Raw genomic sequence first — 27,887 nt, forward strand, 5'->3', positions numbered from 1 at the left:
ACTTGTAGAGGTCTCTTTTGGTTTCCCAACTTGTTGTTTATAAGGTCGTTTACTCATACGTTAAAAAAAACAATGATTTTTCGTGTGCGATTGAATGTTACTGTATTTTTGATACTATATTGTAAATGACGTATGTGCCGTTTTTATATTTCATTAATAAATTTCTGTAGGGAAATTCAGGAAGAAACGTGCAACTCGGATCAAATATTCTGCTGAATATAAAAGGGGTCCACAACGTCACATTAAGAAGGCTAACGAAGAAAAACCCTTCAAATGTGATCGGTGTGACTTTTCAAGCACGCAGAAGGGTAATTTGATAGCGCATCAACGTAGAAGTCACAAGAACGAATAGATGAGTTTGAAGGCTGCTAGACAATGTAAAATTTCTTTTTAATCTTAAAATGAACATTTTAAATTTGTTGTACAAAAACCATCTTTCATCCTCTATTGTAATGAATTTGCCGAAACTGTTTACGTAAGAATCCATTAAATTTCTCCTTTCTGAATTGTATTAACGGAAACGGTGCGCATTGTCAAGGACAGGACTCTTGGCTCACTAACAGCCGTTTTCAGAATTAATTTTAAATTAAATGACGATACTAAAATAAAAAATAGAGACGCCTCTTCATTTTGTTTTGGGTGCTTCTCTCCAGGCTAGAAAATTTCCAAACGTGCAATCAAGAGCAAATAAATATTTGTAACTTGCCTTCTCCTATCTTTTGGTTGCAATTAATTCCAAGAATATCTGTTAAACATTTTGAGTGAAAAATTAAACGACCGTTTGACCAAGGTATGTACTTCCTTTTTATTTAATGTTCATCACATTTATATCCATAACGTTTATTCGCCGGGACACTGCGGCCGGGAACGTTATGCTATTAAGAGGTACTGTCAGGGACGTTTCTGTGTCTGGCTTTCTGTGCTTGGTTACAATAGAGCGCGTTCACAGGTTTTACATGGATGTAAACGCGTTCCCCATTTCTGAACTGCGTACGCTTTTTCCCGTAATCGGGGGAAATTATTATTATTTCGCTATGTTAACTATTTTACTCGAGTACCGATCCACTCTTTAAGTGGCCACTATTCCTTTATCTGCCTAGTCTCCCGTCCATTCCACATAAACCGAATCTGTCGCAATGGCTTCTAACTCCACCACCTTCTGTTATCTGTCTATTCCGTATAAAAAAATCTTTCAGATTACCTTCTACTTCATTAACATCGTTAGGGGTACGACATGTAACGAGTAACGTAAAGCCTCCAAATGGCGGGGCATTCACCAAATGTTCACGCTATTGATTTGGGTTAATTTAAAATTATCGTTCAGTAATAGACACCCATTATCCGTAAAATAGGAAACATTTGAGGCTGTACGAACACCATGTAAAGTTTACTTTTACAGATATATTTAGTTTGCTTTTGAAAATTGTTAGATACTTTTTGCGGTCCAAGTCTGGCAGAATCTCCGATATTTTCTCGACATGATAGAACCACAGTTCACTCCAGTCCACACTCCACAGCAGTCTTCAGCACACTTCCTCTGGTTCAAAACCAGTTTACTAATAGCTTGGACTAGTTTTAAAATTCAAAGTGAGGGTTACTGGTCCTCGGGACCAGTTTATTAATTAAGAACCAAGGTGGGGGACTGGGGGCCAGTCCGGAGATCAGTTTATTATTTCGGACACTAGGGGGGTCACTGGTCCCAAGCAGCGTGGGAAATAAGGCGGTGGGCGGTGGCATATGGCGAATGACCAGTTTAAAAATTGCCTGGACCAGTTTTAAAATTAAAGCGGAGGGGGGTCAGTGATCCACTTGACCTCTAATAAAATTCAAGGGTAACCAGAGTCCAGACGTTATCTCAACTATTTTAATTATCCACTAAGTGGATTCCACTTCATTTTAGCAGACGACGCGTCCTGGTCAATGGTCAGGGACCAGTTTATTTAATCCAGACCAGGGGGTGGCAGGCCCAATGTCCATTTTTAAAAAATCCTTATTTCAAATTCCCACCCTGTACTCCCAAGCAGTCTGGGAAATAGCACATTTCCTCTGGTCCAAAATCAGTTTATTAATTGCTTGGACTAGCTTTTTAATTCAAAAAGTGGGGCTTACTGGTCCCGAGGACCAGTTTATTAATTGCATATCTATAAGAGAACAAAGCCTGGAACCAGTCCGGAGACCAGTTTATTATTTCTGACCCTAGGGGGGGTCACTGGTCCCAAGGACTAGTTTAAAAAATATCCTTATTTCCCAGACTGCTCCCAAGGACAAGTTTAAAAAATATCCTTATTTCCCAGACTGATTGGTCTGCTAGACGTTCTATTTTTTGGCGTTTGTACTTTGTAGTGATTAGTGAATTCCTTTGTTACGGTAACGGCTCCTCCTTTAAAGGCTTTAATGTATTTTTATTGATTATTAAAAAGAGTATCTATATACAAGAAAAGCTCTTAATAAAAGTTGAAGCTTTTTCTCTTTTTTAACCCCAAAAACAGAACAGTCAACAGTGTGAGTAACTGTGAAACCAAAACAACGTTAATATAAGCCTTGCCTGGTAAGAATGTATATTAAACTGAGGGGAAACGCCCTTTTTAACACTAAATCTTTGTTTATGGCCATACTTTTTATTATTATTAAAATGTTACGTATTTTATCATAACAGGGAAACTGTACAAAGTATGATGGAATTTGTTAAAGAATGTCGTGTTTTGGTCGAACGTTTAAGCTGGTAAGTGATGACTATAATGCAACTTGGATCGTGTCAATAAGGCATAACGGATCCAAACCGATTGAAACTTTTATACCTTGAAAAGAAATAGATCTTTCTTGCTATTTAAAAAATTAAAAATGCTAGCAGAATAAATAATTTATACGAAGCTAGTTGTAGTTTTATTCAGAAAATGTGCTTGAGAAAATCCCTAGTCTTGAAGAAAAGTGTCACAATTTAAGCATCGCTATGTTTTTCTTAGCTTTTTATAGCGAACGGGAAACTTTCCTTGTCCGTTTTTGATTTACCTTCAGTTTGGAAAATTATTTTATTTTAGGGTAGATTTTCAATCTCACCAACTCTCGTTACAAAATTCCGAAATGAGTTTAGTAAATCTTCAAAGATTGGCGATCAAAGAGGTATTTGCGAAATTATTGAAATATTGCCTGTTTAAGAAAAACTGAGTTAAGTTATTGAAACTTGGTTTTTAGGAAATGGACTACGAAGAAGATTGTAACTATGATCACTTGAGCAAAGATGATCTAATCAAAGAAGTAAAAGCTAGAGATGATCGAATTAGGAAACTGGAATCCGAGGTATTTTTCAAAGCATAGGGGTTTTTAAGGAGTGTGAAATTAAGCACAGAGATATGAGAAAATTTAAATGGACAGTTGTCGAATCAGGTGTGCCTTAAAATAGAACCAAACTCTATGAGTGGGTTAATTAATTAAGGTTATTGGTGAAAACACCTATCAGGATTGGCAACACGTCCTTCGTTTCTTTATTAACAAAGAAACCCGGCGAGGGCTTTTGTTGCTGATCCCCTTCTTGCGTGTCATTGGTTTCCCCTTTTTCTTGCTTGCCCCTTTAAAATACGTTTAGCCAAAGAAACTCCGAAGATTGTTTTGTAATGGAATCTCATTTTGTTTAGTGTAATGTTTTAATTTCAAAAATGGCAAAAGAGAGAGTGAAAACATCATTAACGATAAATAAGCAAATAGACGAAATTGAAAGACTCAATAGGGTCAATAAAGGGTTGGAAAATAGAATCAAAGATCTGATGGTATGGAACATTCTTCACTTTCATAGTCGATTGGAAAGAGAATTACTTTAAGAATGAGAGTTATTGTTAATTGTTTAAAAAATTGGAGAAAAATGGAATACTTCAATTAGATAATGATGAATTAGTGAAAACTGAACCCGTTGAAGATGATTTGGGAAATAATGGCCACGAGTTAACCCTTCCTATTGTGATGCACAATGTCCAAGGCAACCTGTGTAAGGAAAATATAAGTCAAGAATCACCTGTTTTTGAACCTCAATATGTGGAGCAGGTTTACAATTCAAACACAGAAACTGAAATTACCTCAAAAAAATATGAAAATATGGGGTTTATATCGCGAAATACGAATCCGTGTGTCCCTAAACCGAAATACAGTGACACTGCGCCTTCACCAAAAATTAAGGTCGAAAACCAATTCGAAATGACTCCTGACACGAACACGGAGAGCGATTCGCCACGAGAACCTCTTGAGAACAATATTAACATTAACGACTCTCTTCTTAAATCGCAAAGTGTCTCGACAGAGGGGGACACTGATGATAATACAACTCCATCGAAGAAATTTCGTGTTCCTGAATTGAATGTTGAAACCGAGAAACATTTGGATCTTTCTCTTAACGCAAATGTCGAAAGCGATTCATTAGAAGGAGCCCCAGGAAACGATCTTGCTGATAACCAATACAGAATCAACTTGACAGGTGCAAAGAAAAGTGATATATTGAGTGTTCCAGTGCGTGTTCCTGAAGTAGAACGTAACCTGATTGAACGATCAGAACTGACCTCCGTCTCTATGGAAAGCAATTTACCCGAAGTTCCAATTGCAGTTCATCATGACAGTTCGGTGTCCAACACGGAGACATTAGAAGATGTCGCACCAAAGAATCCAGAGGGTAAAACCTCATCGCCTCGTTCGGAAATTGCAGGTAAGTCATTTCATTCTTTAATAGTCTTGAGTACCTAGATTGAGATATCATATTTCTAAGCCACTATTTCCGCCTTCTCGGAATAAAGTCTAGTCGCGTATTTTTTTTAACTGCTCGTGATACAAAACGAATGTATTATTTCACCCTCCGAAAAACGCGAATGATGGAGACACGGCCTCCCTGATTTTGGACGTAATTCCACTTTAAACTTAGATGAAAACTAATCTTGGGTCGAAAGCCCCTAAGCGATGCTTATTTTCAATCGTTGTGGTTGTAAATACTTAATAACAAATAACAGTGCCTGGCGCCATATTGTTGCGCACTTTAGTGTAGTTATACTGCTTATATTATTGAAGCGTACGCTGATTCACGTGATCAAAGCCTTTACTTTTCTTCGACATTGCTTGTTCGTACAACTTGGCATTCTGTTCTTTTCAAGTGCGTCTCCACAATTCTACGTATTTGACTTTTTTTGCAAACTTTGTGTGATGAGTACATCGTTAATTCTACCGTGAAATGTTTTTCTTCATCCAGGCTAAATTAATTCAGTATCAAACTTAGTAAGGATGAAATTTATAACGTCCCATTAAAACGCGAACCAGAAAAACCCCTAAAATGAGATAAGTGTTCCTTTGGAAGCGCGAAAACATTAATTTGATGAAAATCAATGCATTTACAAATTACACTAAGAAACTTCACATTTCTAGCCTCCATTTTTCAAGATTTCCGCGGATTAAAACCAATTTCTTTAACGTCCCTGCAACAGTTATGCGGGAACGGTTAGGCCGGGGCATTGAGTATTGTAGAATTCTTATGTCCAACCCTGAAGACCCATCTTGTAGCAGACGACAAACGGATATAAAAAAGATTACTGCGTAGTATAAGCTGATGCAGGGTTGTGTTTACTGTAACGCGTAGTTTATGAGTATTAATTAAATCCAAGTGTTATGTTATTAAGACCGACTCGTTTCTAACATAAGCATAAAACATTACAATGGCGACGGAGCTGTTTTTCTCTCTCGTGGGTATATAAGGTAGTTACGGCGCTACTCTTTTTCCCTGATTATCAATTTCTGGCTAACGCCTTGACCAAGGCTTCGGGAAGAGTGGAACGATTTCTTTGTACTGACCGGTACATCACCTACCATGGCTCTATCCTTGCCATTGATTCTTCCATTCGACTTGCGTGCTGACCCAGAAAACCTAAATGCTGCTTGGAAGAAGTGGTGTAACAAGTTTGAGAACTATCTGGTTGCATCAGGTATCAAAGATGTAATTCGTCAGAAAGCATTGTTACTGCACTGTGTGGGTGAGTCTGTCCAAGATATTTTTTACGCATTGCCGGGAAATGACGCAACCAAAGACTACGAGGAAGCTAAGAATCTTCTCACCACATACTTCGCTCCAAAACAAAATGTCGATTATGAAATTTTCAAATTTCGTGAGGCGACACAGCAAGACCGAGAAACAATCGACGAATATCACATCCGTCTACGCTCGATAGCAACCTATTGCACCTTTGCCGATTTGGACCTTGAAATAAAACGGCATATCGTACATACCTGTACATCGAAGAGTTTGCGAAGAAAGGCGTTACAGGATCCTACCATGGATCTCGCGCAATTACTCCAGAAAGCACGAATGATGGAAATCTCCGAAAGTCATGCTTCATCCATTGAACACTCTAGTCAAGTACCGACTGCCAAACCTAAGGAATCAGCCTTCTTCGTTCGCAACCAAGCCTCTTCACAAGGTAAACAATCCTCTACCACCTGTAGTCAGAAGTCTAACACCAACCATGCAAAATGTGGACTTTGCGGAGGAACTTATCCTCACCTTTCGAACCGTCCATGCCCAGCTAAAGGCAAAACATGTAATAACTGTGGCAGAATGAATCACTTCAGTTCAGTATGTCGTTCCGAACCTGCCAAACCCTCAGGCAACACCAAGAAAACCAATCAACGACCAAAGAATAAACATCGAGTTCATTCTCTACAATCATCCAACAGGGAATCCAATCAGCAACCCAATCAGCAAATCGACGACCAATCATCGGACTTTATCTTCACTCTTGTCAATCAAGAGGGTTCATCAGAACTACTATACCAGCTCGGATTCTCTACCACGTATCAATATCCAAATTGGTACCACTCCTGTCACGCTTGTGCTGGATACAGGGGCTAGTGTCAACATCCTAAACCAAGACACCTACCGTTCTCTTGAGAAGCAACCCCACCTCGAACCGACGAGTTTGCGAATTTATCCCTACGGATCTAATGTACCTTTACAACTGTTGGGTCGCGTTAGAACTGAAGTATCCACTGATTCACGTAAAACCACTGCCATCTTCTACATTGTCAAGGCTCGTACCGAAGTATCGCCATCTATAATTGGATATCAGACCTTGCAAGATTTAAACCTAGTTCCTAACACTCGCACACCTCTTGAACATGTACATCTTCTCCAAGGTCAAGAAATAATCACCAAATACCCAAATCTGTTCAGTGGCATTGGGAAACTTAAAGATGTCAAAATAAAACTAGCCATAGATGAATCCATTCGACCGATAGCGCAACCTCACAGACGCATTCCTTTCCACCTAAGAGAATCTCTCGAAGATGAACTAAGTCAATTAATCAGCGATGACATTATTGAGCCTGTCACTGGTCCTACTCCTTGGGTCTCACCAATCGTGTTAGTTGTCAAGGATAAAAATATTGCTAAAGTAGAGCCAGTGAAGACAACGAAGAAGAAAGTACGACTCTGCGTCGACATGCGACTACCCAACACCGCCATAATACGAGAGCGACACGTCATGCCCACCATTGACGATGTTATTCACAAGCTCAATGGGGCTACAGTCTTCTCTAAGCTAGATCTAAACAAGGGATATCACCAGGTCGAATTAGACGAAGACTCAAGACCGATTACGACCTTTAGCACCCACAAAGGTCTATACCGCTATAAGCGACTGAGTTTCGGCATAAGCTCAGCTGCGGAGGTATTCCACCATCTGATCAGATGTTTGATCCAGGATATCGAGGGTTCCCTAAATGTGACTGATGACCTATTAGTATTTGGGAAAAGTCAAATTGATCACGATCAAGCTCTGGAAAAAGTTCTAAAAAGACTCGAAGAGAACAACGTCACCTTAAATCGCTCAAAATGCGAGTTTAACCAAACCACGCTCGAATTTTATGGTCATGTCTTTACTAAGTCAGGTGTGAGCGTACATCCAAACAAAATTGACGCATTGCGAACCATCAAAAATCCAACCACCCCCGATGAGATAAGAAGTCTTATTGGCCTTGCTACATATTGCGGAAGGTTTATACCAAACTTCTCAGATGTAACGGAACCATTGCGCGCTTTAACTAAAAAGAATGCAACATGGCTGTGGACGGAGGCGCAGAATACGGCTATACACTCTCTAAAAGCACACCTTTCGCGTGAGACAGTTTTATCGTATTTCGATCCGCTCAAGGACACTGTTGTGCACGTCGATGCCAGCCCCACCGGTCTAGGAGGCATTTTGTCACAGATAGACAAACATGGTCAACACTCCATCATATCATTTGGCAGTAAAGCGCTTACCGACGTGGAAACCCGTTATTCCCAGACGGAACGAGAAGCATTGGCTGTGTGGGCATGTGAGCATTTTCACTTGTACCTACATGGAGCACCGTTTAGAGTGGTTACCGACCACCTTCCGCTCTTAACGCTCCTTGGCAAACCCAAGGCCAAAACCTCTGCCAGAATCGAGCGCTGGAATTTAAGGCTCTCACCGTATGATCTAACTCTCGAATACCAGCCAGGTAAGCTCAATCCGGCGGACTATCTGTCCAGACACCCGCTTCCTGCAACCGGTATGAAATGCCTCTCACCTGCGACGGAAGAGCACATCTGTATGATTCTCCAACAAGCAATCACGAGAGCCATCACTTACGAGGAAGTTGTCAAAGAATCCAAGAATGATCAAACGACACAATATGCCATTCAATGCCTAATCAAAAACCAATGGGACCAGAAACCTAAGAACACGGCGGTTGATATCGAAGCTGTTCGAGCTCTGAAGCAAGTTAGGAATCAACTGACTGTCTATGATAACGTCATCCTAAAGGAACATAGGATATACGTACCACCGACTCTTCAACAACAGGTTATATCCATAGCCCATGAAGGTCACCTGGGTTTAGTGAAAACCAAACAACTACTTAGAACCAAAGTCTGGTTTCCCAAGATGGATTCTATGGTCGAACAAGTCTTGAAGTCGTGCCTACCCTGCTTAACCGTAACACCTCAGTACACTAAGGAACCACTGAAGATGACGCCTTTACCAGATGAACCTTGGTCACATTTAGCGGTAGATCATCTTGGACCATTTAAAAACGGTCATTACCTACTGGTCATCATGGATGAATACTCCAGATTTCCAATTGCCGAGATTGTAACATCTACCTCACTAGAAGCCAACGTCAGGGTTTTTGACCACATCTTCTCAATCTTTGGCCTACCCACAGTTATCAAGTCGGACAACGGTCCACCATTTAGTTCCTATGGGTTTACTGAATACCTATCAAACTTAGGCATAAAGCACCAAAAGGTCACGCCTCTTTGGCCACAAGCAAATGGCAACGTAGAACGCTTTATGGCCTCTTTGAACAAGACACTTCGCATTGCAGAAGTGCAGGGTACACGTTGGCAAGACCAGCTTCAACACTTTCTCTTCAGCTATCGCATTACACCTCATTGTACCACAGGCACTCCACCATCAGAACGCCTGTTTGGCCGATCCATTAGAAGTAAACTTCCTTCAACGAATCAAACCACTACATCAACGGATCCGTCTCACACCGACATAGTTACAAGAGACGCTACAGCCAAAGCTACCATGAAGCGTTACCATGATCAACGAAGCAATGTAAAACCAAGCACCCTTCAAGTTGGCGATAAAGTACTTTTCAAAACACACCGCACCCATAAACTATCACCACACTTCAATCCCGACCCGTACAGTATTACTTCAATCCGCGGATCATCGGTAACAGCTGAAAGAAACGGTCATAGCCTGACCAGAAACACCTCGTTCTACAAACGTATACCTCAAACCCCCGTTTCGTACATTCCTCTCCCATCGTCACCATCGCCAAGCGCAAGTAGCGACGTTTGCGACGCTCCAGCTCTGGACTCACCAGCAAGCGCAATTCCTCAACCCACAGCCGACCAGCTACTTCTCCCTTCAGTACAAGGGACCCCGCGATACAACTTGCGTCAAACCCGTTCGGTGCCCAAGCGGCTTATAGAAGACATGTAACGTGTGTAGTGTCTTTCAACCTGTATAATGTTTCTTCACCACTGTTTAATATATCACCTAGACTTTTATTTTTCATAAGAAAAGAGGAATGTAGAATTCTTATGTCCAACCCTGACCCATCTTGTAGCAGACGACAAACGGATATAAAAAAGATTACTGCGTAGTATAAGCTGATGCAGGGTTGTGTTTACTGTAACGCGTAGTTTATGAGTATTAATTAAATCCAAGTGTTATGTTATTAAGACCGACTCGTTTCTAACATAAGCATAAAACATTACAAGTATCAATCAGGTACGACTTTTACTTAACAACACCAGGGTGCCTATTCTGTAAGCTTCGAAAGGAAGTTGTCGATCGACAGCTCTCTCGATCTCGAAAATCACAAAAATGGTATTCTGTCGGAAGTTGTCGAGTATCGACAAGTTGTCGAACTAGATATCGACAGGGTTTCGTTTCGAGTAACCCCTCTTGCATGAGTTTTAATCTGAGAGTAAATAGCTGCCCTTCTACATTTATCTCGCTTTGTGTTAAATAATCTGGCTAGGGAAATTATTCGGTGAGTTTTACGAAGACAACGTTCTATCAGAAGTAGAAGAAGATCGAGTTGCACTCAGGGTGCCTTTTGCTAGGCAGAGAAACAAAGTGCAAACTAGATGTGACAACAGAGAGTGTGAGCCAGAACGAAAGAAAATGGTAGCTTGTCTGCACGCAGCATCAGTTAGCATTTGATTCTCCGAACATCCGTTGAATTTCAAAATACGTCCTTTCAAGCCAAAGTTTCTCTTGCAATTCAATTTATGTTCATCCCCTTTTTACCTCTCCGTTTGACGATGTCGTCGCGGAGAGGTATTACACTGGACGTGTCTGTCACAGCGTTCACGCAATTGCGGGTTTTCTTATTATTTATTTTGAATCAATCGCCTTATATACCCTAAATTTCCAAAAATTGTTAAAGAGGCATACAATTGAATTGAAACGTCAACAATAGCTATGTTTAAAATGATTTTAGGAATAACGTTTCTTAGAATGACTAAACTAATATTAAGCTAAATTACTGACGATAAAAATAATCAATATAAATTATATTTAATTAAGAACGTCTCGACTCGTAGAGGTCTATGTTGGTTTCCCAACTTGTTGTATATAAGGTCGTTTACTTATACTTTAAAAAAACAATGATTTTTCGTGTGCGATTGAATGTTAATGTATTTTTGATACTGTATTGTAAATGATGTATGTGTCGTTTTTATATTTCATTAATAAATTTCTGTAGGGAAATTCAGGAAGAAACGTGCAACTCGGATCAAATATTCTGCTGAATATAAAAGGGGTCCACAACGTCACATTAAAGGGGCTAACCGGACCTCTCCCGAGGCAGTCTGCCTTTAGGGACGGGGGAAAACACTCAGCTTTTTGGCTATAGGGAGTGGCGCCACTGTCGCGGCGGGGGGCTAGGCATTATGCTTCGCAACAGTTTGACCCCGCAAGCCTCCGGTGGCGCCCTTTAAGAAGGCTAACGAAGGAAAACGCTTCAATTGTGATCGGTGTGACTATGCAAGTACGTGGAAGAATAATTTGATCAAAGACCAACGCATTCACAGTGGTGAAAAACCCTTCAAATGTGATCGGTGTGACTATAAATGTACCCAGAAGATAGGTTTAATCGCACATCAACACATTCACAGTGGTGAAAAACCCTTCGTATGTGATCAGTGTGACTTTTCAAGCACGCAGAAGGGTAATTTGATCCAACATCAACGCATTCACAGTGGTGAAAAACCCTTCAAATGCGATCGGTGTGACTATGCAAGTGCGTGGAATAATAGTTTGATCACACATCAACGCTTTCACAGTGGTGAAAAACCCTTCATATGTGATCAGTGTGACTTTTCAAGCACGCAGAAGGGTAATTTGATCGCGCATCAACGCATTCATAGCGGCGAAAAACCCTTCAAATGTGATCGGTGTGACTATGCAAGCACGCAGAAGGTTCATTTGATCAGACATCAATTTATTCACAGTGGTGAAAAACCCACAGAATTAGATTAGTGCGAATATGCTAGTAATCGTATGAGTAATTTGATGATACAATGGTGAAAAACGCCTCAAGTTTGATCGGTGGAACTATATATATGCAGACAGAAGTGTCATTTGATAGTACATAAACGCAGAAGTCACATGAATGAATAGATGGATTTACATTTTAAATGTGTAGGACAATAACTATATTTCATCGTTTTGTGTAATGAATGGGCCGACACTGTTTATGTAACAATACATTAAATTTCTCCATTATAAATTGTGTTAACGGAAGCGCCGGAAGACTCTTGGTGCACTATACCCAGTTGTAACACCGCCATTTTCAGAACTAATTTTATATTAAATGTAATAAAATTCACATAGACGAAGCAAAAATAAGCCTTAATAAATTTTGGATACGTTTTTCGAATTGTTCCAAACTTGTTTCCAAACGTTTGAGGTTTTTTCTTTCGAGCTATTTCCATTTCCGTTATCAGTCCCCTCGGAGCTTTCATTAGCACATAAATTGTCGGAAGTTGCTTCAGGTTTTGATGTAGTACTTGCTAAATGTCCTGGATCGTCATTTGCGTCTTTAATTACTTTAACTTCGTCATTAGCTCAGGTACTAGATGGTTTCAACAGAGACAGGAAAATTGTCGCTAACCCTGACTTTACCGTTGAAATCAGGCTTGTTGTGTTTTCAGAACTTAGTACTTTCATCACTAGATTTAATTGGCTGAATTTTACTGTTTGTTCATATTGTCACGTATATTTTATCATGCGTCCATTAGGATACGTTTGCATTCCGTATATTGTCTTAGGACCGTTTCAGTGATCAAATTTTAATCTAAATATATTTTCGAAAGTTGTTTCTTGTTTATGTTTATTTTTTCCGAATTTGACCGAACTGCCTGGTTTATATCGGTAACACTATTTCGAAGTTTTAAAACTGGTTTGATTGAGTTCTTCTATAGACTGGTAAGAACATACTATTCTGGACCCGTAACATCTGAGCTTTATTATTAACCACACCACATCGTTACATAGAATTTGAAAAAAAAAAAAAATAGTAACAATGGGGGCAATTCTCTAACTTTTTGAGCGAGTTATCGCAAATGATAACTTTCGTCTAAAGGGCTTATGCCAGCCTCGTGCCGTCTATGAGAGCGCGATATCTAAATGGGTGATTAGTCATAGGTGTCATCAAACCTTGAACCAGAAAGTGGCGGATGTTTCTCGAATTCCCCTTGTGCTAATAAAAAACAAGGTGGTCAAGTTAAAATTTCACGGTCTTTAGTTATAAAGCAAGCGATAACTTATGGACCAGTTTAACCCTTTCGATAAGTTACCACTCTTTCTGGTTTCGAGCCAAGGTTTCTCCTCGCCATTTAAGTTAATCTTCATCCCCTTTTTGTTGATATGCTCGTTTACTCATCAGCACTGTTTCTTTTTCTTTCACACCGAGTTTTCGTAGAAGCCTCAGTATTACGTTTTTTTTTCTTTTAAGTTCGCTTGAATGTTACTTTATTTTTGATACTAAATTATAAGTTATGTCGTTTTTATATTTCTTTTATATATATTCTATGGGTAAATTCAAGAAGAAACTTCGGTTAAAGTGTTCTACTGAATATAAAAGGGATCTGCAACGTCACGTTAGAAAGGGTAACGAAGAAAAACACAAATGTGATCAGTGTGAATATGCACACAAGTATAAGAGAAATTTGATCAGACATCAACCCGTTCACAGTAGTGAAAAACCCTTCAGATGTAATCAGTGTGACTTTGCAAGCACGCGGAAGGGTAGTTTGATCGTGCATCAACGCATTCATAGCGGCGAAAAACCCTTCAAATGTACTCGTTGTGACTATAAATGTACACAGAAGATTAGTTTGATCGCACATCAACGCATTCACAGTGGTGAAAAACCCTTCAAATGTGATCAGTGCGTCTATGCTAGTACCTTGAAGAGCAATTTAATCACACATCAACGCATTCACAGTGGTGAAAAACCCTTCAAATGTGCTAGTTGTGACTATAAATGTACACAGAAGATTTGTTTGATCGCACATCAACGCATTCACAGTGGTGAAAAACCCTTCAAATGTGCTAGTTGTGACTATAAATGTACACAGAAGATTTGTTTGATCGCACATCAACGCATTCACAGTGGTGAAAAACCCTTCAAATGTGATCAGTGCGACTATGCTAGTACCTTGAAGAGCACTTTAATCACACATCAACGCATTCACAGTGGTGAAAAACCCTTCAAATGTGATCAATGTGACTTTTCAAGCACGCATAAGGGTAATTTGATCGCGCATCAACGCATTCACAGTGGTGAAAAACCCTTCAAATGTACTCGTTGTGACTATAAATGTACACAGAAGATTATTTTGACCAGACATGAACGCATTCATAGAGGTGAAAAACCCTTCAAATGTGATCAGTTTGACTATGCAAGTATGCAGAAGGTTCATTTGATCAGACATCAATTTATTCACAGTGGTGAAAAACCCACAGAATTAGATTAGTGCGAATATGCTTGTAATCGTATGAGTAATTTGATGATACAATGGTGAAAAACGCCTCAAGTGTGATCGGTGGAACTATATATATGCAGACAGAAGTGTCATTTGATAGTACATAAACGTAAAAGTCACATGAATGAATAGATGGATTTACATTTTAAATGTGTAGGACAATAACTATATTTCATCGTTTTGTGTAATGAATGGGCCGACGCTGTGTATGTAACAATCCATTAAATTTCTCCGTTGTAAATTGTATTAACGGAAGCGCCGCTCATTTTCAGAGACAAGACTCTTGGTGCAATATACCCAGTTGTAACACCACCATTTTCAGAGACAAGACTCTTGGTGCAATATACCCAGTTGTAACACCACCATTTTCGGAGCTAATTTTATTTTAAATGTAATAATATTCACATAGACGATGCTAAAATAAGCCATAATAAATTTTGGATACGTTTTTCGAATTGTTCCAAACTTGTTTCCAAACGTTTGAGCTTTTCTTCTTTCGAGCGATTTCCATTTCCGTTATCAGTCCCCTCGGAGCTTTCATTAGCACATAAATTGTCGGAAGTTTCTTCAGGTTTTGATGTAGTTCTTGCTAAATGTCCTGGATCTTCATTTGCGTCTTTAATTACTTTATTTTCGTCATCAGCTCAGGTACTAGATGGTTTCAACAGAGACAGGAAAATTGTCGCTAACCCTGACTTTACCGTTGTGTTTTCAGTATTTATTAGGTTGATCACGTATGGAGGTTTAATGGCAGAATTTTACTGTTTGTTCATATTGTCACGTATATTTTATCATGCGTTCATTAGGATACGTTTGCATTCCGTATATTGTCTTAGGACCGTTTCAGTGATCAAATTTTAATCTAAATATATTTTCGAAAGTTGTTTCTTTGTTTATGTTTATTTTTTCCGAATTTGACCGAGCTGCCTGGTTTATATCGGTAACACTATTGGGAAGTTTTAAAACTGGTTTGATTGAGTTCTTCTATAGACTGGTAAGAACATACTATTCTGGATCCATCTGAGCTTTATGATTAACCACTATTAAAGCATCGTTACATAGAATTTGAAAACTATCCGTTGTTCGCTTTAGGCGGACGCTACTTCTTTAGCGCCACCGCGTGACCGATACATAACAAGCTAATTAACTTTTTTAGGATAATATTACTAAATCTTGGGTTAATTGAAAAATGACAGTCACCATCGGTTGCTAATTCTAACCACCAAATATGCTGTACACTCACGAAATTGAGTCGGAAGCACCTAGCTCTCGTAGGAAATTGAACTAGCCGGGTAGCCGCTGCGACTGCGAGCAGCTTGTGTCCGCGAGCGCGTGATCGAGTTGGCTATGGGACGGCCCAGGCGCTGGGGTCAAAAACTAAAACTGTCTGCTAGAGATAACGGTAAATGAAAGGGGAAACTACTTCTTCCAAGAGGAAAATAATCAAAACAGTGTAAGTGATACTGATAACAATATTTTTATAGAGTTTAATCAAAAATTCAAGAAATACCAAAGTTAAATCTTTAATATAAAAGTTCAAAATATTTAACAGAAACTTTCGAGCTCGTGGCTCTTTTTCAACTGCCACCCACGTGCTCGGAAGCTTCTGTTAAAAGGAGTGTGAAGTAGAAAATCAAGCGATTTTTTATCGATTCTACTACTAATTGTAAGACCAGTCTGCATAATGAAACATTCAGAAAATACCTTTATATGATTTTAAAATTCAAATTAGGTTGAGATTTTATGGATAATTTGAAATAAGCACCTACGACCAATCACATAACGTTTTGCATTACTGTTATCAAAATTTCACATTACACGCTCAACATCTCGCGCAATTTTATCAAATCTCGCGCTAAATCTAATTCGGCATGGAGCGTGCCACGAAAATTTTGTTATCAAGAAGACAGGGCGTTACGCGATTGGCCGGAGGTGCTTATACATAGTTTACAGGAATGGAGATTTGCTACCATTAACACAAGGAGACCAGGCGATAGCAGACGATTTTACGCTTTTAGTCGCCTAATCTCCTTCTATTAATGGTAGGAATCCTAGATGCCTGTTAACTATGTATTTCAAATTGTCCATAAAATCTCAACAGAATTGTAATTTTAAAATCACTCTGAGATATTTCCTGGGTGTTTCACCATCCAGATTGGTCTTATAGTTAACAGAAGAATAGGTAAAAAATCACTTAACCATGATCATAAATAACTTTAAAATTTATGATAACATAATTATTAACAAAGTACATTTTTTAAGCTTCAACTTAGAATTCTGTTGTACTAAACTTATCAATGCTAAATCTTGATTTACATTTAGTTTTATTATATTAAAATTTTCCGTGTCAAAGGTCCTTGACATCGCAGTCCAAGAAAGAGTGAGTTTCTCAACTGATTGTCGAAGTCAAAAAACATTTGGAATTGTCCCTTGAAAGAAATATGGAGATCGATTCAATTATAGACTCTTTGTTTGAAAAACTAGAAGCACAGGAATCTAAAAATAAGTTTCATGAAAATGGATATATTGAACCGATCTACTGTTTACCGGAAATGACCCCGGTTTGTCTTCAAAGCGACTTACTGGATATACCGCTTGAACTTAAAAACTATACTTCAGTGTCCAATTTAGATGCCCTTGAACCTTGCGCGGCAAACTATTCGTCTGCTAGTTCGAAAATTGGTAAGTAATTTTATTCTAAAATAATGTGAGACCCTAGCCTATTGAATCATGTGCCGCACATTGATACCATAAGTTCATAAGACATGTTCCACAAATTTCTCACTTGTTACTGAGAGCTTGTCATGAAAAAATACCTAATATTCCTATATTTTCATGAAAAATTACCTAATATTCCTATATTTTCATGAAAAAAATACCTATAATTCCTATATTTTCATGAAAAAATACCTATAATCCCTATATTTTCATGAAAAAATACCTATAATTCCTATAAATATTTTCGAAATTCGGCTGGGGTCCTGGTTTACTGAAATGACTTGAATAAAAATGCGCTAAAACTTTTTTATCAAGGAGACACAGATTAACAGAGGGTTCAGCTTTTTGTGCTAACTTCGATTTTAACTTTTATTGATGGGTTAATTTTCTTTCTGTAGAAAAATCCAAGAATGAACTTTCAACTCGATGCGAATATCCTAAAAATGATCAAGAACGTCAAATGCGAAAGAATAAAGTTAAAAAGATTTTCAAATGTGACGAGTGTGACTTTTCCACCAAAGAGAATAGTCTTTTGATCACACATCAACTTATTCACAGTCGGGAAAAACCCTTCAAATGTGATATGTGTGAATATAAATGCAAGCAGAAGAGTAGGTTGAGCGCACATGAACGCATTCACAGTTGTGAAAAACCATTCAAATGTGATCAGTGCGAATATAAGTGCAAGCAGAAGAGTAGGTTGAGCGCACATCAACGCATTCACAGTTGTGAAAAACCATTCAAATGTGATCAGTGTGACTATGCATGTAAGCGAAAGGATGATTTGACCAGACATGAACGCATTCACAGTTGTGAAAAACCATTCAAATGTGACTTTTCCAGCAGTAAGAAGAGTAATTTGATCACCCATGAACGCATTCACAGTGGTGAAAAACCATTCAAATGCGATCAGTGTGACTATGCCAGTACAAGAAGATTAGTTTCATCACACATCAACATCCAAAACACCACTAAGTAATTTAAAACTTTGTAAGGAGATTTATTTAAATGTATTGTTCAACGCGTTTTAATTTTCTTAATAAATATTAATGTTATTGACCACTCTTATTAATATACAAATGCTTTGCACCTTTTGGAAGGTGACCTGTTGAGACTTTAAAGCCCCGTTCACAAAGGCGCTTATAGCTGAAGCTGATTCCTGAAAGTAGAGACCGATTTCCTCACAACGAGATTACGCTTTAAGCGTCCTCGCACGGCCGTCCGCCTCAGCTCCCAAAAATCTGTTCACAAAAAAAGCCGATTTCTTCCGCTTGGCGCTTACTGAGTCATTCAAAACAAGATGGATTCCGAAGAAGAAGAAATGACTAGCGTAGTAGTTACGTTATTGTTATTAAAGAAAAAACTGTTACTATTGAAAAAAAAAAGTTGAAACGTTTGAAACGTCGCTGGTGGGTTCACCCGATTTGGGTAAAAAGAAAACAACAAGGCTATTTCCATACTTTGGTAAAACTTTCGTAAAATTAGCAAAGGCCTAGCTATATCTGAGAGAGACTGACATTCTGTTGTGACTAGTGACAGACCCAGTTAAAAGCTAAAATTGTTGAAGCCTAGCCAAACGTTAATTTAACTAACTTTGTAACTTGTATATAGTGCTTTTTTTCTTTCATAAATAGTATATAGGGCTTTCAGTTAGCACTCCATGTCTTTCTTTCACGAATGTGAGTGTTACGGTAACGCAAACGCTTATTCTTCTAGTTAGTTCGGCAGTTTACTTTACTTTCTGTGACGTGCTCGTGTTTGGTGATTAAGAAAAACAACTTTTTATATAAAATTGTCAATAGTTGCGACATTTGTACCTGGTCTGTGTGGTTACCAGCAATCTTATTATGATATTAAGTAATTTGTGAATTTGAATTGTTGAATCTCACATAATTTATTTTGATAGTTAAAGGCAATGAGAAAATATGATCATGAATACTTTCGGAACTTTACACGAATGTCACCCGAGATATTTGATGAACTGGCCAAGCTTTTGCATGGCTCATTAAAAAAAACCCCTCATCTAGAGAGCCATTGTCCCCTAAACATCGCCTCGCTATAACTTTAAGGTATGTACGCATTGTTTCTCCATTGAAAATAAATATATTTTTTGTGCTATTTCTAAATTGTGTTACTTTTCCATTACTAAAAGTGGTTTTACTGATTTAGGTATTTAGCAACAGGGGAAAGTCTTGCTAGCATTTCTTATGGCTTTCGTATAGGGAAAAGCACTGCACATGCAGTTATTACTGAAACATGTGATGCTCTTTGGGAGGTTTTACAACCTTTAGTTTTGAAAGTATGGCCTCTTATCTTTAAAAAACCATTTCTACAAGTAATTTTAAACGTATTATGTAAGACCCCAGATAAAAAAATGTGGACGGAAGCTGCGTTCGAGTTCAGCCGTCAATGGCAATATCCTAACTGTTGTGGGGCGGTTGACGGTAAACACATTACAATACAACAGCCACCAAATAGCGGATCCATGTTCTTCAATTATAAAGTAGACGTTAATGGGTTCCACAAGTCGCTTGTCAAACCCTTTGCGCTTGCCAATCTGAATTTCCGTTAACGTCTGGAAAATCCCCCAGCATGGCGAGCGGTATCAAAATTTTACCCCAGACAAGCGACTTATGGATTCCTTTAAAAATGTTTATGTGAACTGCAAGATCCTCAATTCAAAAATTTTACTTTCACTAAAGGGTACAAACTCAATTGTATTGATGGCAGTGGTTGATGCTGAATACAGATTCTTGGCCGTGGATATCGGAGGGTATGGTTCTAACTCGGATGGTGGTATTTTTGGCTCATCGGACATTGGCAAAGCATTAAACAGTGGACAAATAGGATTTCCTGGAGACTTCTTGGAGATGAAGCATTTGCTCTGACAACTAATTTTCTAAGACCATTTCCTGGGAAGGGGTTAACATCAAAAATGAGGGTTTTTAATTACCGTCTCAGTAGGGCAAGGTATAGAAATTAAGTTGAATTAAATTGCGTGTATGCAAAACCCACAATAATGCGAATTAACAATTCATGAAGACGTTGCAGCGAGAATGCCTTTGGGATTCTAGGAGCAAGGTGGCGAGTATTCCATCGAACGATAAATCTTATGCCACAGAACGTTGATCGGGTTGTTAAGGCAACTGTTGTCTTGCATAATTACTTAATGTCATCAGAAAAAAACAAGCAACCGTCAAAAAGAGTTTATTGCCCACCAGGCTATGCTGATTTTACAGATAGCCTAGGAATATTGCATGCTGGAACCTGGCAAGATGAGCCTCAAACTGGTTTACGCAACTTAAGAGGTTCACAAGCGCGAAACTTTTCATTAAATGCAAGGCAATGTCGTGATAGTTACGCAGAGTATTTCTGGAATGAAGGAGCTGTTCCTTGGCAATGGGATTTGCCAGGCGTTAAAAAATAAATAAACAATTGTAAACGTTAAAATAGTTTATTAAACATTAATATCTTCAATTTGTTCTGACAAGTCAATAAATTCATTAATGCAATTGTAAATTTGATTTTGACACTGTCTTAGGTATTTTTTATCAACTTTTCTCAGCTGACTAGCAATGAAATCGGCAAACAACTGGGCTTCGTCTTTTGATTTTGGAGCAGCGACTTTGGCTAAAATTCTAACATATATTTGAATAGTTTAAAAATACAATCATAACTATGTAATGGATAAATTACAAAATCATATTGATCCAGCTAGAGAACTTTCATACCCATCAATTTTATTAATTTCCACATCCTCTATGGTCCGTTGTCGCTTCCTAACTTTTGATGGTTCTGTGAGCGATGAGGATGGCAACTTCGATGACGATGATGATGATCTTGTCTCACCACAGCCTTCATTTGCAATATCAGGAGCCTCTGTGAAGGATGAGGATGGCAATTTCGATGATGATGTTGATGATCTCGTCTCACAACAGTCTTCACTCACAATATCTGGTCTTGTTACTGGCAGCCTTTCTTCTATTTCCGACGATTCATCCTAAGTAACAGTGCGATTCCATTAATGCATTAAATAAAAAAGTATATGTGCTATTGTAAGTCTTGACAAGCAGCAAATCACTCAGTGTAATTAGTGTAAACTCTGGTTTTAACTGAACAAAAGGGATTATACGAAATCTTAAAAAGCCCTACCCTTGCCTGTGCTAAAAGCATTACGTGTACAATTAATCGGTGAAGAGACTGAGTTTTGAGTGATTTGCCCCTCGGTACTTGACTCACATCTCGTGAAATTATTTCCTCATTTCCATTGAATTTTCCGCACATGTTTGATGTTGTACTGAAATTGTATGATATAAATGTTTAATAGAACAAATCTTTGAAGGTTAAACAATAAGCATACTGTCTCCTCGTGACCACGTCTTTTAAAAACAATAAACTTTTAAAAAATGGCCATGTTATCATCGATACATCTTCTTCTTCTATTCTACAGGGCCGGTAGGCCCTTGTAGATATGACATGACACCCTTCCGTAATGTTAAAGAAAAAGTCACACCTTTTAGGGTTAGCGTCCCATAGAAAAAGCATTAAAAAATTTTCGGTTTTTTAAGGCAATTGAAGCCGGCCATACGGAAAAACTATAGCGAAGTTAGTTTTCGGAATACTTCTAAATTAACAAGCATTTCTTAAATGAGAAACTTACCTGTTTCGATTTTTAATTAATGAATTCTAATTTTTGTAATTTAACTAATTAAGATAGTACGTCAAAAAATTACTTTTGGGTCAGATGTCAGCCTAACCTTATAGCGCGCTTAAACCTATATCCTGATTTCGTTCTCGTTGACAACTAGAAGGGCCTAGGTTTGTGGGTGCTAACAAGTTACGTTGACAAATTTCAAATGTTGGCTTTCTTGCTGATTTTCCTAATTTCTTTGCAGTAGACTCTAACAAATTACTTTGGTATTTCATCCGAGCTTGAGCACCTTTATATGTATTTTCTAATTAACTGTAGCACCCTTAATAAGAAATAGGTCGTTATCAGGTCGAATTTTCGTCTAGAAAAGTAATTCAGGTAAATTATTACAGTTAATAGAGGTTTTTATATCTTTTGAAGTAAGTTTTTCGACGTTCTTTACGGCCAAGGCTTAAGTTATATAGACTAATAGCACCCCATGTTATTTCCCCATAGAGCTTAATACAGTCGAAGGCAGAGGGCTGCCATTACCCTATTTTAGTTACTCTTTAAAGATTATTAAAAAGGCTGATTTCCAGCTCTCATTTGTTTTGGAATCCTTTATATAGTCTGCTCAATTTTATGCTAGAAACATAGCCTAACCGGGTTAACCCTACTACCCTAGGTTTTTTATGCTGTATTTACCGTGTGCGCTTGCAATTTGATGTAAAGAATGGCATACCTATTCAAATTATTAACGTGTTGAAATAAAGATAGTGCTTTTCACCCTGTGAAAAGATCGAAAACTTCAAAATGCTACTGGTAAGATGACAAAAAGTTTAAAATGTTTTCCTTACGGCAGTTTAAAGACTCGTGGTGTTTACCTTAGCGCAGTTTGTTACCAACAGTGGATTTTGTTAATTCATAAATATAAGTAACAGTGGTCTGATTAATCCAGGAGGACAGTGTCGTTATGTAATTTAATTAGTCAAATAATTTCCATGTTTACATCGGCGCAGATTTTTCCAACGTAACCACGTCAGCAACGGAGGGTTACGTTGTTCGCTATCTCCACAGTTCACATTGCCGTTTGTTCATTTTTCTAAATTGCTATGAATTGTTTAGGTATTTAATTTAATTACTGTTATTGAAGCCAAAGTAGCTAAACTATAGAATCACATCATTCATTAACATATGTTATAGATGATCTTTATGTTACCGCAAATTTAGCACGTGGTATGATAAAAATTTAACACATTGTCTTGGCAAGAATGAAAAACTCTTCTAAACTTTACAATTAAGGTGATTTGATACTCATTTTGTAAGCTAAATCAACACTGCCAAACCTCAATCCTTCATTAATTTCAACTTAATTAAGTATAATTAACGTGAATTTAAACATGAAATATATATATTTGGATGAGAACTCGAGTAACTTTGAAATAAAATACTTAATTAAGATTAAAACTGCACAAGCTGTTAGTATAGCTCCATGTTTTCAATTTCACACTTAAGTCAATTTAAATTATCTTTAAAATACATTAATAGGCGCGAAATTCGAAAGTGTAGAGTAAAATAAGATTCAAAAGCTCCACTAAAAATTGCAATTAACGTGAAGTATTTATTGAAAGTAATTTTATAACCTAAATATACACTGCCGAAACACAATCCTACGTTAATTGTCACTCAATTAAATATAATTAACGTGAAATTAAACCAAATATATTCATTTTTTGGATAAAAACTCAAATAACTTTTAATCTTATTTAAAACTACCCAAGCCATTGGTATAAATCCCAATGTTTTCTATTTCACACTTAAGTTAATTTAAACTGTCTTTAAAGTACATTAATTGGCGCGAAATTCAAAAGTTTAAGGTAAAATAATGACTGGCAAAAATGTTAAACTTCACTAAACGTTGCAATTAGGGTAAAAAATTCCAAGAAATTATACTTTTAAGCTTAATCCACTCTCCCGAACCGCGCTCAAATTAATATTAAAACATCACAAGTTTTTCGCACAGCCACAGATGTTTCCTATTTCACTTTCAAATTGATTTAATTCATCATTAAAATACATCGAAAGCTCTTACATATTTTAGGGTAATTGCAATTAAAGTTAATATTCTATCGAAACTTGTATCCACACTAGATAAACCGTTAAATTAAACTTAATCAAGTATAATTAATGTGAAATCAACCCAAAACACGAATGTTTTTGGAAAATTCATGGATACCTCATAATTAAACTAACAAATTATAATTAAAACTACACTTATCTTACACTCAGCCTCCATTTTCCTGTTTAATTCTTACACTTAAATAAATTGTCATTTAAAAGCATTTTTCCCATATTGAAAGAGAGCCATTGAAAAGGAGCGAAACTTAAAGTTTGGGGGGGGGGGATGTTACAGTATTTGTGCCTTTTTAACAGGAGTATTGTTACAATTTTAACACTACCAGACTTAGAAATAGCACACGTCCACTGGTCCAAAACCAGTTTATTGGTTGCTTGGACCAGTTTTTAATTGAAAAAATTAATAATTAAGTTTTTTGATGGGAATTGAGGCGGGACCAGTTTAAAAATTCAAGCTTTCTTCCAATTTCTACTCTTAACTTTTCTATTTCAAACACAATAAACCGCATCACTCTAGAGTTTAGACCCAAATGAAGGGCTTGCCAAGTGGTACCAGGTTTTGGTAGTGGTATTAAGTTAGATTTAAAACTACACGGTAGTCGGCAGTCTCGGCACGATTGGAATTTTGAAGTCTCGCAGAGTCAATTTAGTCAAACCTATCCTTTATGGTCAAACTACCTTGAACCTTCTCGCAAGTGGGCTAGCGCCTATATATATAAATAGCCCACGTATATAAATATATATATATACGGTAAAGCTAACATAATTATTCAAAATTTAATTACATTAAGACTGAAGTGACAGATATTATAAAAAAAACGTCTTGATTTGGACCAAGACCGAAAAAACAAACGATATGTGTGAGGTTTATCAATTGGCTGAAGTTTCAGATATTGAAATTTTTTTTAGTTATTTTTATCCATTTAATCCTTAAAAAATATTAAATTCAATCAACTGATTTTACTGTTAATCGATCTATTACCTCTAAATTAATTGAAAAAATTACATATCTACGCTTTTTCAAGAACAATTACATTTTCCGAAAACATTTTATCATGAAATTAATTTTTTTCAAGGGATTTCGTGTAAGCACCTTGACGGACATAGATTTAATTGTTGCTGGCTTGACAAATTTTCAAATGCGCACCCAAAAAAGTTTAAATCTGTAAGTTGCTAAGAAGACTGATGTTCAAAAAAAATATGATAATTTAAATTTATTTTGTTCAGACTAGTTAATAAACTAAATAACTAATGTCGTCTATTTAAGACAAAGCAACATCGTTTATCCTGTGTGGTTTCATTTAGTAGGTAGCTATCTGTAACACTGGACAAATATGATAACGGTATATAACCAAAGGTAAGGGTAAAGATTACATAAAAAGAAATACGTTTCAGTACCAATGGCTTGTTATATTCATCTCCATTCATTACCAGTTAAACGAAGAAGGTCACACTTAACTTAATCCCCCCCTTCCTCCATTTCCCCAATATATAAAATTTTACAATCACCAGTGGTTCCAGTGTTTTGGGTCATCTGAGCCGACGCAATACACCCAGCAAATATTACCATATAGGTCGAAACCTTTTCACATTAGTGAACGGTACATGACTCTCCGGACTTGCCCGCCAACCTTAATAACCTAAAACTATAAAACGTTCGTGTACAAGAATGATTATTGTTGTGGCTTGACACTCGCTAGCGCCTGAAGGACCGATCACTCAGTCTAATCGGTGTACATTTGTAAGAGAGTAGACCATTTTAGAAATTACATACAGAGAATTAAAACACAGGTGTGATGCCGCCATTAAGGTCTTCTCTCTCTCGCCCAGAAGCACCGCTATAGGCAGTGCAAGTTGACTAGCCTCCTGCCTGTAGTCAACTTTGTTACCGTCTGGCGGTGACCCTTGGTGCGAGGGATAATACCCAATGGTGGCCTCGCCACTGTGTGTTTTCCGAAATGGTATTTACGCGTGCTAAAATGATTATGCGTAATACGTTACCGGTGTACAAGTAACGCCAACAATGTAGAAAGGGATGGTGACGTTATAAAACTCTAAAGTACGAAGAGGGAAATTGCAGTGCAACCTTTCCTTCATAGTCGCGACATTAGAAATGTAGCATTTCGATATACGAAATTAAATGTATGAATTCGTGCAGGGTGGTTTGGAATCGACTTTTAAAAATTTACATTTTCCTTTCGAATTATGTCAAAGTTCGCTTGGTCTTTTTAGACAGAGTGTTTCAAATATTCAATATTGATCCCTCAGCACGTACACCCTTCAAAATAATTAATTTCATGATAAAATGTTTTCGGAAAATGTAATTGTTCTTGAAAAAGCGTAGATATGTAATTTTTTCAATTAATTTAGAGGTAATAGATCGATTAACAGTAAAATCAGTTGATTGAATTTAATATTTTTTAAGGATTAAATGGATAAAAATAACTAAAAAAAATTTCAATATCTGAACTTCAGCCAATTGATAAACCTCACACATATCGTTTGTTTTTTCGGTCTTGGTCCAAATCAAGACGTTTTTTTTATAATATACTCCTGCCCTGATTTTGTTTTTGAAATTAAATGAAAATGTTCCCGAAACTGGTCTTTAAGATATTTCCAGGTAGTTTTTGCATCTTTTTCTGTTGAAAAAATGTAAAATGAAAGTCGTTTAAGAGTTTTATTTATCATAATAATCTACTTACTTATCATTTTGGTTTCAATTTCTACTTCATCCCAGGCATTTCCTAATTCATCTCGGTCTCTGTGTTTTTTATCAAATTTGTTCCATATAACTTCTTTTCTCCTAATTACCTCTATAAGATTTTCCTTCTTTTCAATTTCTTTCAGACGTTTATCGGCCTTTAAAGCCTTTTCATTTTGTTTGCGTTCCTTTAAAGAACTCATCTCATTACATAAAAAATTGGCAGTTAACTCCGCCAATAATTTGAATATTTGATGCCGTCGCGAAAGGATCGTCTGCTTGGACTTTTAAAATACCGTTTCAGCTTGCTCAAATATCTAGGGGAGATAGATAGAAGCTGACAACGTCAATCAGCTTCAGCTTTCGGCATATTCTACTTTCCAGTCGACATAAGCCGCTTTGTGAACCCTCACGCGCAAGCGGAGAACGAAATAAGCTCTCGGTTTCAGCAATCAGCTTCAGCTATAAGCGCCTTTGTGAACGGGGCTTTTAAGCCGCTGTAAAGGAAGTTAAACCCGCGATTTTATATCTGATCCAACAAAACAGCTTCATGACTTTGCATACATTTGCTAATTTATTGACGTACTGGGTATCCTAAAACTAAGTAGTTTTAAAATTCATACACTCTACCATAGAACCACGATGAACTATTTTAAGGCAAATTATTCATTAAAGTTGTAGGAGAATTTCTTAAAGTTAAGTTGGAGTACTTAACGGAAAATTGGAGGTTACATAACATTATTCGGTAGGATTGCACTTTATCTAACTAACTCAACTAACAGCAGTTACTGACTAATTAGACCACGGGGAGTTCGGAAAAAATAGTAAAAAAATTCTAAACCCGCCGCAAGTTGGTCAAAAAAATTTTTGAAAATTTTAAAATTGCATGTATTTACCATAACCCCGGGCCCCGAGAATTCCAGAAAAACCAAACTCCGTCGTCTGCAGCCGAGCTCGATCTAACCAAATGGACTCGCGACGAAAATAGTGTTATAGCTTATTTCTAGATCTTACTAAGAAAAGGTAAATCTACAAAAATTATGAGATTTATGCTAATAATATTTGAAAACGTGGATTTTAATTGAGAAAAAAATTAGGAAAAGGTCTCATTTTATTTGAGTTGTAAAAGAAGTAAGCATCAA

General features: G+C 37.4%; 5 protein-coding genes across 9 annotated transcripts in view; 3 read left to right on the plus strand and 2 right to left on the minus strand.

The window, feature by feature from the left end:
* The first annotated feature begins 2,325 nt into the window (after positions 1–2,325).
* Positions 2,326–4,012, plus strand: LOC149679387 (uncharacterized). Of its 2 annotated transcripts, XM_089835130.1 has the most exons (6): positions 2,326–2,548; positions 2,657–2,722; positions 3,039–3,120; positions 3,193–3,297; positions 3,633–3,764; positions 3,875–4,012. In XM_089835130.1, exons 2-6 carry the CDS (start codon positions 2,673–2,675, stop codon positions 3,887–3,889), a joined length of 384 nt encoding a protein of 127 aa, XP_089691256.1. In that variant the 5' UTR covers positions 2,326–2,548; positions 2,657–2,672; the 3' UTR covers positions 3,890–4,012. The 2 variants fall into 2 exon arrangements, with proteins under 2 accessions (XP_089691256.1, XP_089691254.1); XM_089835128.1 differs by having other exon boundaries at positions 3,633–3,967.
* The window catches only part of LOC149679388 (uncharacterized), a 31,479-nt gene continuing 7,401 nt past the window's right edge, over positions 3,810–27,887 (plus strand). The window contains exons 1-2 of one of the 2 annotated variants that reach the window (XM_089835117.1): positions 3,810–4,687; positions 11,275–11,591. In XM_089835117.1, the coding sequence (XP_089691243.1) occupies positions 3,955–4,687; positions 11,275–11,390 (849 nt within the window). In that variant the 5' untranslated portion in view covers positions 3,810–3,954 and the 3' untranslated portion in view covers positions 11,391–11,591. Of the gene's footprint in view, positions 4,688–11,274; positions 11,592–27,887 lie in introns of those variants that run through there. The other variant, XM_089835118.1, reaches the window with a different exon arrangement.
* Positions 16,993–20,797, plus strand: LOC149679389 (uncharacterized). 3 transcript variants are annotated; one of them, XM_089835123.1, is made up of 7 exons: positions 16,993–17,242; positions 17,677–18,742; positions 19,185–19,347; positions 19,448–19,577; positions 19,638–19,781; positions 19,981–20,248; positions 20,321–20,797. In XM_089835123.1, the coding sequence occupies exons 1-2, from the start codon at positions 17,002–17,004 to the stop codon at positions 18,255–18,257; spliced, it is 822 nt and encodes a 273-aa protein (XP_089691249.1). In that variant the 5' UTR covers positions 16,993–17,001; the 3' UTR covers positions 18,258–18,742; positions 19,185–19,347; positions 19,448–19,577; positions 19,638–19,781; positions 19,981–20,248; positions 20,321–20,797. The 3 variants fall into 3 exon arrangements, with proteins under 3 accessions (XP_089691249.1, XP_089691246.1, XP_089691248.1); XM_089835120.1 differs by having other exon boundaries at positions 17,677–18,268; positions 18,379–19,347; XM_089835122.1 differs by having other exon boundaries at positions 17,677–18,253; positions 18,379–19,347.
* On the minus strand, positions 20,723–21,850 carry LOC149679390 (uncharacterized). Its single transcript, XM_089835125.1, has 4 exons — positions 21,639–21,850; positions 21,518–21,575; positions 21,010–21,278; positions 20,723–20,916 (listed from the first exon to the last, which is right to left on the minus strand). Exons 1-4 carry the CDS (start codon positions 21,821–21,823, stop codon positions 20,736–20,738), a joined length of 693 nt encoding a protein of 230 aa, XP_089691251.1. The 5' UTR covers positions 21,824–21,850; the 3' UTR covers positions 20,723–20,735.
* LOC149679391 (uncharacterized) lies at positions 26,320–27,011 on the minus strand. The gene is made up of 2 exons (XM_089835132.1): positions 26,747–27,011; positions 26,320–26,683 (listed from the first exon to the last, which is right to left on the minus strand). Exons 1-2 carry the CDS (start codon positions 26,946–26,948, stop codon positions 26,571–26,573), a joined length of 315 nt encoding a protein of 104 aa, XP_089691258.1. The 5' UTR covers positions 26,949–27,011; the 3' UTR covers positions 26,320–26,570.

Source organism: Phalangium opilio, unplaced genomic scaffold (assembly GCF_054372755.1).
Source record: "Phalangium opilio isolate 3A_F unplaced genomic scaffold, DU_Popi_V2 ptg000041l_1, whole genome shotgun sequence".
Lineage (NCBI taxonomy): Eukaryota > Metazoa > Arthropoda > Arachnida > Opiliones > Phalangiidae > Phalangium > Phalangium opilio.